We start from the raw sequence: 14,513 nt of genomic DNA, 5'->3' as shown, positions 1-14,513 counted from the left end.
GTGACTGGATAATGAAAAGGATCAGTTTAGGATAGCATCAAGAGTTCAGGCATGAGTAACTGTGAACATGATGTGAGTAGAAAGGAAACCTTTGGGTTTTCTTGTGTTGCTTCAGTTTCTTCACAAGCTTGATCAATTTTATGAGAACAAGTCATTATTTTTTAGGTTGTACAACAATTTTTTACGTTGATAGATAAAACTTCCTCTAAAAGCAGAAAAAATGTCTTGTGCTTTATAGTAACACCATATATAAAGTGAATTAAATTAACATATCCCTATATTCTGGTCATTCTGGAGCCAAACAGCGGAAACTGACATCCAGGCACCTTTACCCCAGTTAGTTATGTACAACATTTATCATCTGTTCAAACAAGAATGTGCACACACTTCAGCAGTGAGGAAAGAAAATGGCCAGGGCGTTAGCCACTTACTAGAAAGTATATAAGCTTTACTGAGGGACATAGGATTTTAAACCTGGCTTGAATGATGGAAAAGAAACAACTCTAGAACTCGGGGTGAGAGCGAAAATAGCCCAGTATGGAATGAGGTGACAGAGAAAAGAATACATGAAAAGAATAGTTTATAAATTTGCCTTAGAAAGTAAAGAAAGGTATTTCTCTTTCTTATAAAGTGTCTCAATAAAGGAAATTATATAACCATCTTAATACTTTTTCAAGTGTTTTTTAATGCTGCTATAGTACATAGAAAAGTGTTGGTTTCCTAAAGCCCGCATGAAAACCATTGAGTTCTCATATGGATGTAAGCATAATATAACTGACACTGGAATTCAGTTTGTCACCTCTCAGTACACTTTGGTGCAGCCATGCTCTGGATAGGGCTTTGGGCAGCACCCCCAAAGAATGAGGAACCTCACAGAACACTCAGCGCCAAAGGAAAATTGCATCCTTTCACTTTCCATTTTATTAGGTCTCTGTATGTACATATCCATTTTCTTTCTATTAAGTGCTGTTATGAATATATCTGCCTGATTTTCCTGAATATCATGACACACGTCGTCCGCCACGGTACTTTAGATTCTGAAAGGAGCTAAGAACATTTGAAGCCTTTTCTTCTTTTTCATTTGAAATGCAAAGTAGATTTAAGAAAACTAAAAGTTTTAAGATGTAGTTCTGAAATCAGTCAAAATGTGGCTACATTTGGAAAGATCAAATTATGATTTAGAGAGGGATTGTCAAGTTGGCTTTGAATTTGTATTCTTCCACATGAAATACAGGTTCCCGTATTTGACTACACTGTTAAAAACTAAATAAATATAGTTGTCACATCATTCACTTTTTCTCTTGAGTTTTTATCTGTCATCTTGTTCTATCTGCAGTTTGGAAACCAGTCCCATAACTGATACTGATCTTGCCAAGAGAACTGTCTTCCAAAGATCATACTCAGTTGTTGCTTCTGAATATGATAAACAACACTCCATTTTACCTGCACGAGTTAAAGCCATTCCTAGAAGAAGAGTTAACAGTGGAGACACTGGTAAGTATAAAATAAAAAAGAAGATTGAGTGATCCAAATGGTTTTATTTGTAGATATTTTTTAAAATCTATTTTTTTTAATTTATTATTTTTTTTTATTTATTTATTTTGCGGTACGCGGGCCTCTCACTATTGTGGCCTCTCCTGTTGCGGAGCACAGGCTCCGGACGCGCAGACTCAGCGACCATGGCTTACAGGCCTAGCCGCTCCACGGCATGTGGGATCTTCCTGGACCGGGGCACGAACCCGCATCCCCTGCATCGGCAGGCAGACTCTCAACCACTGCGCCACCAGGGAAGCCCTAAAATCTAATTTTTGAAGGCAGAGGAATGGATTAATTTTAAATTGTGGTAGACATTCCTTTTATGTGACTTAGCCATAAATGTGCCTCTCTAAATTTCACATCTCAGTTGGAAGAGACACCCAGAGATCATCCAGTGTTATTTAAGAATAAATTGACCTTTAAAGTACATTACTTGTTAGATATCTAAGCCAAATATTGCTACCACTCTCCCTTCCTCTAAGCTTCAGTGAACCAGCAGTTTCAATGACTTAACACTTTCACAGTGATCTTCCCACTCGCAATAGAAGCTTATAACTCCTGTAGCTACTACCACTCCAATAGATAATAAAACTGGGGATATGGCTAGCTCTTAATCAGTAAAAATGTTAGATAATCTGGACCAATTGGTATCAACAGCCTCAAACTAGGGCTGATTGATTCTGTCTCAAGAATAAAGAGGAAAAAAAGGATAATGTGTTAATGATTTATCAGGCCGACCACTTACTAAATGAAGATCTGACCTAATATTTATAGGTACATAATTATGTATCTTATTGAAGATCTTCAAGGAAAATATTATTAATAAATCAAATATTAATGATTTATAGGTTCATTCAACAAGTATTTTTGAGCTCTTATTGAAGTAACATTTGTTATAAAGCAGTCCTGTAGAAAATGATGGGGATAGGATGTAGATTCCATTTAGGGAGAAAATAAATCACTTTGTGTTTAGTGCTTTAGAAAGCATGGACTTTAGATTCAGACCTGCAAAAATAAAAACAAAAAAACTGCAAAGACTCTAAAATGAATAAGCTAGATACTATTCATTAATATCACCTTAAATACGTTAATCATATGTATTACCTATAAAAGTTAATAATTTTCTTTTTTTTTTCCTTTAAATAGAAGTTGGTTCTTCCCTCTTGAGACATCCATCTCCTGAGCTTTCCCGGCTAATCTCAGCCCACAGCTCTCTTTCCAAAGGAGAACGAAATTTCCAGTGGCCAGTTTTAGCCTTTGTTATACAGCATCATGATCTGGAAGGTCTTGAAATAGCAATGAAACAGGCCTTAAGGAAATCTGCTTGTCGAGTTTTTGCTATGGAGGTAAGAATACATTAATAGGATTATTGATTCATTCATCATACAGTTCATGTGATGATTCTATTTAATGATGAACTTTTCTACCAGACAGAAATTGTGACAAATTAAGAGGCTTCAGTGAGTAGAAAATATCATGTTCGCAACAAAATTAAACTCAAGTTTATGAATAGAAATGAATTTAGAGTTTCATAGTTAAGTGCTCTAAAAAACTTTATTTCTTCATTGCTTCATTATTTGAATCCTGATAATATCTTTTTTAAAAAGCTTTTTGTAATCACAGCGTCTTTTCAGTTAGAATAATCCTGCAAAGGGGATGAAAAGTGCGCTTGTGAGTTGTAAATTTAACAGTAATAACTTATTTGAGTCTCTGGAAATGGATTGCTATATATCATAGACTTGTATGTAATAAATGTTTTTCTTTATCATGGGTAGGAGGTAACCTGCCATTTCATCAGTGGGAGCAGTATGAGTATATTTAAGTAAATGGTAGCTTGTGTAGGACTTAAGAAACATCCTGTGTTGATCCTGAATGCAAGTTGGAAAAAAAATGTGCATGGGTAAATTAATATGAAGACAAATTTTTGAAATAAAAAGTATTTTGGTATTGCATTTCATAGGTATTATTTTCCCTATTATTATTAATTTTCTAATTAGGCCCAAAATTATCGACTGTGTAAGTTCAGTGTACTTGAAGTGAAATGAAGATCAGACTTCCTAGTATCTTTCCTTAAAAGACTTAGTCCAGGAAGGTTCTTTGTTTCCGAATAAGAAAAGTCCTGCTATGTTCACTCGTGTATTTTCTTTTTATCTTGGACTTATTTAACCATCATTTATTCAGGCTTTCAACTGGCTTCTGTGTAATGTCATCCAAACAACTTCTCTCCATGATATTCTGTGGCATTTTGTGGCGTCACTGACTCCTGCTCCAGTGGAACCAGAAGAAGAAGAGGATGAGGAAAATAAAACAAACAAAGAAAATGCAGAACAAGTAAGTGAGGTTCTTGGTTTTTTTAATTGTCCATATTTTTATAGAAGAGTAGAGCTACTTTCAGATAGTGCAGTAATTTTCATGAGGTCATTCACAGATTATATAACCTAAAGGCAGGAATAAAATTTCAGTGCTATGAGCAACATATTAACTATGCTGAGTGAAAGTCTTCTGTCTCCAAAAACGCTGTCAGTCAATTCTGATTTCTCCCTAGCCATCACTGTCTCGAAGCAATCAACTGCAAGATAAACACTGTCACAGTGCAGTATAAGACAGATAAACAGGGCAACATTATTACAGAGAAGATCAGTCTCCTTTACAACATTACTGTACGGTACAGAGAGTGAAAATGATACTGTGTAGGGACATGAAATTCAAAAACCTTTGGCTAGAAGGGACTTGTATTTTATAGGAGGCAGGCTGTATCATGGAAAAGCATTGAACTTGGACCCTGGAAGCCTGGATTCCAGCCCCATTTCCACCTCTGTAGCTGTGACTTGTGGGCCTCATTTCTATTTCTAGAATAAAAAAGTAGAGGACTCCATTTAAAAGACTGTCAGAATAGGCAGAAAAAAACAAAAGCTAGATACTGTTTATAAGCATCACATCTAAAACATAAGGATAGAGGAAGATTAAAAGTAGAAAAAGATATACTGGGTAAATACCAACCAAACTTAGCTAGTTGAACATCAGAAAAAAACAGACTTCAAGACATAATTATTAATAGGGATAAAGAGGCTTTCTACAAAATGATAAGAGTAGCTCTGTGTAGTTAATGTAGGTTTGTAGTTAATAGTATAGCCTTTAAAGAAGTAAAAATCAACAGAGCTGCAAGTAAAAACAGAAAAAAACCCACAATTACAACGTGAGATTATCACGCATTCACGAGAGCTGTCTATTCCTGTGTAACAAACCGCCCCAAAACCCAGTGGCTGAAAACGCTTGCTTATTGGCTTACAGCTCTGTAGGTCAGCAATTTGGGTGAGGCTCAACTGAAGGGAACGGCTCATTTCTGCTAGTAGACTAGTGAGTACACTGGAATTGATACTCATATGTGGCATTTATTTGTCTGGTGATTTTATTTATAGGTGACCCTATCATTTTTTCCTTTAAAATAATACAAACATAATTAGTTAATCTTAACGGATGCCTTGGGTATGGTTTGATTTTGTTTACATTTCTGTTACATGAATATCCTTAAAGTATACATTTTTTGTGTGGGGGGAGAATTCCTTCCAGCAGACAAATTGATCAACTTGCTTTCAATTTCTGTCTTAGGAGAAAGATACAAGAGTATGTGAACATCCACTCTCAGATATAGTGATTGCAGGGGAAGCTGCTCATCCTTTACCACATACATTTCACCGCTTACTTCAAACGATCTCTGATCTTATGATGTCTCTCCCCAGCGGCAGTTCGTTACAGCAAATGGCCCTGAGGTAATCTTATATCTAAGTATTGTTGGTACCCTGGAAAAGGGATTTTGTGGAGTAGTCAAAGCACAAAATGCTTGAAAGACCTCTTTAAATAGTAAGATAGAAAGAATACCTGCATTATGTGAATGGTGCCCCCCTCATGACTGTCATAATTTAGAATTGTCCTTCTTCTTAGTTCGTGCCTGTTGGCCCCTCTGTAAAATGTGGATAATATACTACTTAGTCCTCTAAATTATCACAGTCTGTAACAGTCTTCCTCACTTTTCCCTCTCTTCTACCCGAAGTCACGTGTCTCAGTGCTACTCAACAGTACAGTCTTAAATGTCACAAAAAGGGAGAGGGAATGAAATCTCAAAAACAGAAATCAAAATAGGATTTTGAATTGAAAAGAATATCAAGAGAAATAGAGCCTAGTCATATGCAGCCAATCCTAAAACTACATTGAAGACCATCGCCTCCGTTTAAGTCCAGACCTGCTGAGATTCAACATTACTTTTACATTGTGGACCTTGTCATTAGAGCCGTGTACTAGACTACACATATAAATAAATCCTCCACTGATTTTTATAAGAAATAGGTTGAAGGAGTGATTTTGGCTACCCACGTGCCTAACGATAAGACCAGCAGAGAGGAGATTTTGTTTCCTCCTCACAAGATTTTTGAAGTACAAAGTGTGTTATACTATGATGGATTAGTATGGAATTGTAACACTAATACATTTAAGAGGCTCTTATAGTTGGGGTAACACTTGTCTACAAAGCTGATTTGTTACCTTTTTTGCTTCTGTAGCCTTGACCTTCATGTATCCAGTTTGAAAATGTGTGAACTTTCCTTAGAATTTATATTGTTCGAAAGAAATGACCTTTATTTCTCAAAAAAAAAAAAAAGGAATGAATAAAAGCCAGTAGAAATAATTTTGTTTCTTGAATTTTTAAAATTTGTATTTTTTGTACCTAGAACATTAAGATTTCTTGAAATATTAGCTACAGAGTGCTTTTTTCCCAGGAATCCCTTAGAGGTTCCCAAAAAAGAATTTTTTAATGTATTACTTATGCCTTTTTAGATGCTGGAGTCTGAAATTCAAGCAATCTGATCACCAGTTCCTCCATCAGAGCAACGTCTTTCATCACATTAACAATATTTTGTCAAAATCAGATGATGGAGACAGTGAAGAGAGTTTCAGCATCAGCATACAGTCTGGCTTTGAGGCCATGAGTCAGGTCAGTCATTTAGCATTGTTAATACTCAACGATGTATTGAAGGAGAAACTGAAAATTACTTCTAAATAATTGGATTCTTGCTATTTCTTATCTCATGTCTGTTCGTTTTATTATCATGCGAGATGTCCATTTGAGTGTTATAATTACGTGTATTTGTTTCTGGTAGGAATTATGCATTGTAATGTGCTTAAAGGACTTAACCAGCATTGTTGACATAAAAACTTCTAGCCGACCTGCCATGATTGGCAGTTTGACAGATGGTTCCACAGAAACCTTCTGGGAATCAGGAGATGAGGATAAAAACAAAACCAAGAACGTCACCATCAACTGTGTGAAAGGAATCAATGCCCGCTATGTATCTGTTCATGTGGACAATTCCCGAGATCTTGGGGTAAGAAAGGAAACTTAATTTGTGGTTCGTTAGTTCTTTTCAGACCTTTATTTATCATGCAGTCTCATTTCTGAGTTTTAGCAAAGAGATTTTCATCTGGAATTCACCAACCAAACTATATTTTTATAGTTCTAAAATAAATCTTAAGTCTAAAAACAGATGAATATGACTGGGAGCACTGTAGAATACCAATTCTAAGAAAAGGTCTGATTACAAATATACCATGGCTATAGCTAAGCAATATAAATATCCATTCCATGATTTTTTACCTCCATGCCCCCTGTTCAGGCTATTTCCTTGGCCTGGAAGTCCTCTCCTTAAACTCTGCTTTTCATATCCTTCCCAAATCTAAGACCCGATAGACAAATCCTCTCTCAGTACCTCATCTATAAAAATTACTCTTTCTCTCCTCTGGGTTCTTTTTTATACTACTCTGATGGCACTTAATACACTTTGACCGATAGTGTAATTAGCTTTCAGTTTTTAATCCTCACCCTCCGGCCATCATGAGGGAATTAGGGGAGGTTCCTGGACTAACCTAAGTAATCATACTTTATGTTCTCCCTAGCTCTAGCTTGTCTACATGTTTCCACTGAATTGAGCACTCTTCTACAAAAAGCACTGAAGAGGAAAAAGCATCCTATTTACTTGAGTGTTCAGAGCCGAGAAAAAAGTAGCACCAACTACCAGACTCCCACGCTTTTACCCCATTCCTGGGGAAGAATACTTCTTGGGATTTTTTTCCCTCTGAATGGAAGTGGCTTGCTAGCAGATATAGTATTAATAAGTCCCCTTGGGCCATTGCCAAGCTTCTCTGATCCCATTTGTGTATCTCCTTTCCCAGGGACAGCCAAAGTGATGGGTTTGGGTCTCCTGTACGGAGAACGCCAGCCACAGAAGTTCAGTGTGCAGTCAGAGCACTCCTTGCTATCCACGGTCACCCCAACTTCTGTCCATCAGCTCAGATTGAATAAGGAATAAAGGCTTAGCTAGTATATCACTAGCTTACCTCCTCTTGAGACCCAACAGTCCAGTTGGTACAACTACTTTATCTTACTTGAAAGTCAAGTATAACAAATCAAAACATTTTTCTGTCAGGAACTCACTGCTCAGTGCAGTGCTATCTTTGATGCATGTTGTAAGCTAGGACACACTTTCCCTCAAAACAATGGTTGCACTCAATTTGACATTTTTGTCTTTTATGAGAGATAATCATGATAATATCCATTTTTTAAAGCCCCAGTATGTATGCTGACATCAGCTTTTCTTTTAGGAAACCTCCTCTAATTTATATGCATCATTAAGACTTACATACCTCTGTGTCCCCGCAGCCTGCCCACCACACTGCCTTAAACACAGCACTTGTTGATTCGAATTGCATCAGCCTATAGCACTTAAAAGTATGCAGCTCTCCAAGGAATTAGTAGATCAGTCTCTTTCTTGATGTGCTTGGCATAAAACTTACTCAAACTTAAGGTCTCTGGCTCTAGTACCAGTGTGACTCTTTTCAGTACTTAAAGGTATTGAATTTCTTTTGATATTTTACTTTGTGTGTTAATGTTCCTTCCCTAGTTTGACAAGGATCTCGAGGGGATAGAACCCATCCCTCTCATATATCCTTCTCCAAGTCCCTAAGGCCGTCTGGGTCCATCATGTTACTCACAAGTATTTGTTGCCTAAGCTACCTGTCTTCCTCCTTTTTATAGCTGGAAACAATGAGAACAATGTGATAAAAATGGCACATGAGTAGCAAGGCAAGTTGCTGAAAGGCTTCATGATAAAGATAGAATTTAAATGATTAGACTTTGGATGAAAAGAGGGAATGCCAACCTCCTCTCTCAGAGCCCATAGAGCAGGGCTGAAATGTGAGATTCAAGATGGAGTTTGTGAGAATAAGAAAAGAGTGGAGTTGTAGGAACTGTTGTTGGTTGGGCAGATGGAATGAAGTCAGTTCGGAAGGACCATAAAAGACAGGCAGAGGTGTTACATTGATAGGCTGTAAGAAATCACTGTCAGTTCTGGAGCCAGGAACATGGCATAGTAACTCTTTTGAATTGTTTATTTTAGAATAAAGTTACCTCGATGACCTTCTTAACTGGCAAAGCAGTAGAAGATTTGTGCAGAATAAAGCAGGTAATTAAAACTTTGTCATTAAATGTTTTACTGCCCAAGGAGAAATTTCTTCTTCTCAGTATCCACTGTTGAGTTCTAATTTTGGCATGCCACCCAAGTACAAGTATTATAGGAAATCGTCTATTTACAAAACACTCAATTGGCAAATGGTCCATGTATAGGAATAGTTACAACCATCTCTGTTCTAAACATCTTACCCATTATTTCCCTAAATCTCTCTAGTGATGAGCAGGTACACCGTGCTATAGCCCTCCACCCTGACTCCTGCTCCCCTGCGGCGACTCAGGGTGCCTTAAAATTCATCATAGATCCGCTTCACAACTGTCACCTTGGTTCACCCACACTTCAGGTTGAAATGTAGGTTGTTGTCTTGTAGCTTGAAAATCTTTCAGTTACAACACTGTGACTATATCCAGGTTGAAAGTCAATTTACAAACCAACTCTAGAAACAAGTTAAGTTCTATTTGGGCATGTGACTGAGATTCTGTATAAACTCACTTACTTGTGAGTGAATAGTGTCAAAAACCATTTTACAGTACACTGAAATTTAATCCTTGAAAAAAAGTTGTATTCTCAATGAAATATACTGAAATAAGTAATGACCAATGTGAATTTACATATTATATAATTTTTCTTCAAAAGTAAAATATATTAAGTAACTGCACAGCAAAAATCCTTGCTTTAAATGTGCTTTCATGTGAAGATGCACAAAACAGGACTTCATTGCTTGATCATGTGAGTATTTCTACTTACAGTCAGTGTAGGTACAGTCGTGTCAATTGTTTGCAGTGGTTTCACTTACGTAACTTGTGCTCGGAAGCCATACAGTAAGCAGACCTGCATTTTAATTCTCAACTCCATCACTTACTAGACGTCTGCCATCTGTGTTAATTAACCTCACTTTTTTCATCTGTAGCTGCTATAGTATTGTATTATCCTCACAAGGTTTAAATAAGATAATCAGTGTGAACTAATCTAATAAGCTTTTCTGTGGCTACAATTATTTGTTATTTGAGCTTGCCGTTACTAATGCAAAGTCTAGGACAGTGGTAAAATAGTAGTACACCTGTATCAGGTTTCTATCCCTTTTCTGCTCTCCTAGGTCGATCTGGATTCCAGGCACATTGGTTGGGTAACAAGTGAACTTCCAGGAGGGGATAATCACATCATCAAAATTGAATTAAAGGGCCCAGAAAATACACTGAGAGTTCGACAAGTTAAGGTTCTGGGCTGGAAGGATGGCGAAAGCACAAAAATTGCTGGCCAGATTTCAGCCAGTGTGGCCCAGCAAAGGAACTGTGAAGCTGAGACTCTACGAGTGTTCAGACTTATCACATCACAGGTAAGTGTCCCTACTACACATTTTCTAGCACAGGATAAATTGAAATAATATACTACTTCAACAGTAATATCAAGAGGTTAACAGAATATTTTGGAAAGCTTGTTAGAGATTGCTGGCTACCAACGTGGCCCGTTTTTTTCTTCTCATAGCCCTGAATTCTTGTATTTCACTTTGCATTCACCTCCTGAAGAGTAGAGGTGTGCAGTAGGAATAGCCTAGTAGCATAAAGCCCACAGAGCCAGCTACTGACTCCTCTCTAGCCTTCTCAGAGGAGGTTCTGCCATTGAGTTGTTCTCACCTCCTTCTCTTCTCCACCAGGTATTTGGAAAGCTCATCTCTGGAGACGCTGAACCCACACCAGAACAAGAGGAAAAAGCACTATTGTCATCACCTGAAGGAGAAGAAAAAGTATACAATGTATTTATTTATATTCTAAAAATACTTATTTCACTTTGTTACTTTTGTTCACTGAAATAATCCATGTACTGCTGTGTATTTTAATGTATATGGGATACTAGTTTCTGTATCTTTAACTAAAACTAAACTTAATAGTTTTTACTTTACTTAGAAAGAAGATGAAGGAACTACCAGAAGATATTCACTTTTTGTTCATGTATGATCTAGCTGGTATTTTAAGTAACAACAAAATTTGCTCTAAACCTTGGGCTGTTGTGTTTAAATGTTGGCACTTGTAAAATCAGCTTCATCATTGACTGTGCTGTGCGCCTTCCGCCATCTTCTCTATCCTTCACGGTTCAGCTCAAAAGTACTGTCTTCTCCATGAGCCTCCTTTATGATTGTTCAGGGGAAATCATAAAGAAGGTTGCGGAGAAGACACAAAGTAGTATGTCCTCTGCTAAGCTTCATAGTAATTTCTGTGTCTCTTCTTGGTTTCTCTCGTTAGGTTTATTTGTATACATGTTTTATATCTTCTACTTAATTATACCTTCTTAAAGACCAAGTACATGTCTGGTTTGTCTTTATATCCACCATGGCATAAACACACGTGTGTTCAGTAAACTTTTATTGGAATAACCTGTTCTTTATACTGTTCTTGAAATTTCTTCTAAAATTCATTTGCCTAACTTATTTGGTCTAAACTAAAGCACTATATCTAAGAGGACAACCTCATCCATTTTCCAAAAGAGAGGTCAACCCTGACTAGTCTTCATATTCTTGTGTCTTTAGATGCTGTAAATAATCAACTTGACAGCCCTTTGAAAGATAATTTCAAGGACTTACCTAGGCTAACCCTGTGCCTTCTGATACAGTAGCATCTAAATCATCCACATTTTTCTGTTTGGGTTCTGTAAAAAAAAAAAAAAAAAATGGGATTTCATAAACTCTGGTGATTTTTTTCAGCATCTTTAGGAGATATTTGCACGACTGCAAGACTGAGTAACTACTCATTAAATCAGCTGAATCTTAACAGATGTCAGTTCTTTGCTAAATAACCTTACGAGCTGGTAACAAGCCCTCAGAAAGCTTACCTTCTGTTCTTAGATGTGAACAGTCCATCCCCTCCCTCCCAAAAACAGATCAACAGGAATACTCTACAGTATATAATCTACTTATTAAATGTGTGAAAAATTGCACGTCAGTTGCATATCAGGATTTCAGAGTACATTGAGGTTATTGTTTGTGCCCTGGAGTGGTCAGAGAAGGCTTCTTGGGGGATATTAGACTTTGTGTTAGACCCGAAAGAGAATGAATGAAAGTCAGATTAATAGGATGAGAGCAAGGGCGCCTTGAAGAGGCTGGCCTAACTCTAGGAGAGTGTATGCTGAGGCATTAAGATTGAATAGGAAAGGTTATGCTAGTGGTTTGATGGCGGTGAGATAACGTAACATTTAAGGGAATCATTTTATAAGTCAGGTTTTTGAAGTAAAATTTACATACAAAAAATTGATCTTTTTAAACTGCGTCGTTTCAAATTTTGACCAATGTATACAGTGGTGAAATCATTACAAGCAAGTTTTAAAACACATCTCTCCCAGAATTTCCCCGTTGTTCCTTTGCATTCAATCCCCTCATCTCATTCCTAGCCCCTGGCAACCACTGAGATATTTTCTGCCCCTATAATGTTGCCTTTTCCCAGGTGTTATTTAATAGAACCCTGTAGAAAGTAGCGTTTTTATTTTTTTATTATTTTTTAAATATGGTCTTTTTTCCAACATCTTTATTGGAGTATAATTGCTTTACGATGGTGTGTTAGTTTCTGCTTTATAACAAAGTGAATCAGCTATACATATACATATATCTCCTCCCTCTTGCATCTCCCTCCCACCCTCCCTATCCCACCCCTCTAGGTGGTCACAAAGCACCGAGCTGATCTCCCTACGCTATGCAGCTGCTTCCCACTAGCTATCTGTTTTATATTTGGTAGTGTATATATGTCCATGCCACTCTCTCACTTCGTCTCAGCTTAACCTTCCCCCTCCCCATGTCCTCAAGTCCATTCTCTCTGTCTTTATTCTTGTCCTGCCCCTAGGTTCTTAAGAACCCTTTTTTTTTTTTTTTAGATTCCATATATATGTGTTAGTGTACAGTATTTGTTTTTCTCTTTATGACTGACTTCCCTCTGTATGACAGTCTCTGGGTCCATCCACCTCACTACAAATAACTCAGTTTCATGTGTTTGCTGGCAATCTATATCTTCTTCGGAGAAATGTCTATTTAGGTCTTCTGGACTGGGATGTTTGGTTTTTTGGGTTTTTTTTTTTATATTGACCTGCATGAGCTGCTTTTAAATTTTGGAGATTAATCCTTTGTCAGTTGCTTTGTTTGCAAATATTCGCTCCCATTCTAAGGGCCCTCGTTTCATCTTGTTTATGGTTTGCTTTGCTGTGCAAAAGCTTTTAAGTTTCATTAGGTCCCATTTGTTATTTTTGTTTCTATTTCCATTTCTCTAGGAGGTGGGTCAACAAGGATCTTGCTGTGATTTATGTCCTAAGACTGTTCTGCCTGTTTTCCTCAAAGAGTTTTATAGTGTCTGGCATTTACGTCTTTAATCCATTTTGAGTGTATTTTTGTGTATGGTGATAGGGAGTGTTCTAATTTCATTCTTCTATCTGTAGCTGTCCAGTTTTCCCAGCACCACTTATTGAAGAGGCTGTCTTTTCTCCATTGTATATTCTTGCCTCCTTTGTCATAGATTAGTTGACCATAAGGGTGTGGGTTTCTTTCTGGCTCTCTGTTCTCTTCCATTGATCTATGTGTCTGTTTTTGTGCCAGTACCATACTGTCTTGATTTCTGTAGTGGCTTTGTAGTATAGTCTGAAGTCTGGGAGCCTGATGTCCAGCTCCGTCTTTCTTTCTCAAGTCTGCTTTGGCTATTCGGGGTCTTTTGTGTTTCCATTCAAATTGTGAAATTTTTTGTTCTAGTTCTGTGAAAAATTCCGTTGGTAGTTTGATAGGGATTGCATTGAATCTGTGGATTGCTTTGGGTAGTTTAGTCATTTTCACAATGTTGATTCTTCCAGTCCAAGAACATGGTATATCTCTCCATCTGTTTGTATCCTCTTTAATTTCTTTCATCAGTGTCTTATGGTTTTCTGCATGCAAGTCTTTTGTCTCCTTAGATAGGTTTATTCCTAGGTATTTTCATTCTTTTTGTTGCAGTGGTAAATGGGAGTGTTTCCTTAATTTCTCTTTCAGATTTTTCATCGTTAGTGTATAGGAATGCAAGATAATTCTGTGCATTAATTTTGTATCCTGTTACTTTACCAAATGCATTGATTAGCTCTAGTAGTTTTCTGGTAGCATCTTTAGGATTCTCTATGTATAGTGTCATGTCATCTGCAAATAGTGACAGTTTTACTTCTTTTCCGATTTGGATTCCTTTTATTTCTTTTTTGTCTCTGATTGCTGTAGCTAAAACTTCCAAAACTCTGTTGAATAATAGTGGTGAGAGTGGGTGACCTTCTCTTGTTCCTGATCTTAGTGGAAACGGTTTTAGTTTTTCACCATCGAGAACGATGTTGGCTGTGGGTTTGTCATATACGGCCTTTATTATGTTGAGGTAAATTCCCTCTATGCCTACTTTCTGGAGAGTTTTTATCATAAATGGGTGTTGAATTTTGTCAGAAGCTTTCTCTGCATCTATTGAGATGATCATATGGTTT

The 14,513-nt window shown here is 37.1% G+C and overlaps 1 protein-coding gene across 1 annotated transcript in view; it reads left to right on the top strand.

Moving 5' to 3' along the window:
- The window catches only part of MYCBP2 (MYC binding protein 2), a 279,990-nt gene that overhangs the window by 239,567 nt on the left and 25,910 nt on the right, over positions 1-14,513 (top strand). The window contains 9 exon segments of the mRNA XM_032611171.1: positions 1,337-1,494; positions 2,683-2,882; positions 3,718-3,867; positions 5,146-5,306; positions 6,367-6,523; positions 6,690-6,914; positions 8,982-9,047; positions 10,150-10,389; positions 10,708-10,806. Coding sequence (XP_032467062.1) covers positions 1,337-1,494; positions 2,683-2,882; positions 3,718-3,867; positions 5,146-5,306; positions 6,367-6,523; positions 6,690-6,914; positions 8,982-9,047; positions 10,150-10,389; positions 10,708-10,806 — 1,456 coding nt within the window.

Source organism: Phocoena sinus, chromosome 18 (genome assembly GCF_008692025.1).
Source record: "Phocoena sinus isolate mPhoSin1 chromosome 18, mPhoSin1.pri, whole genome shotgun sequence".
Lineage (NCBI taxonomy): Eukaryota > Metazoa > Chordata > Mammalia > Artiodactyla > Phocoenidae > Phocoena > Phocoena sinus.
The sequence above is the reverse complement of the archived record's forward strand: the minus strand, read 5'-3'. Positions and strand labels throughout refer to the sequence as shown.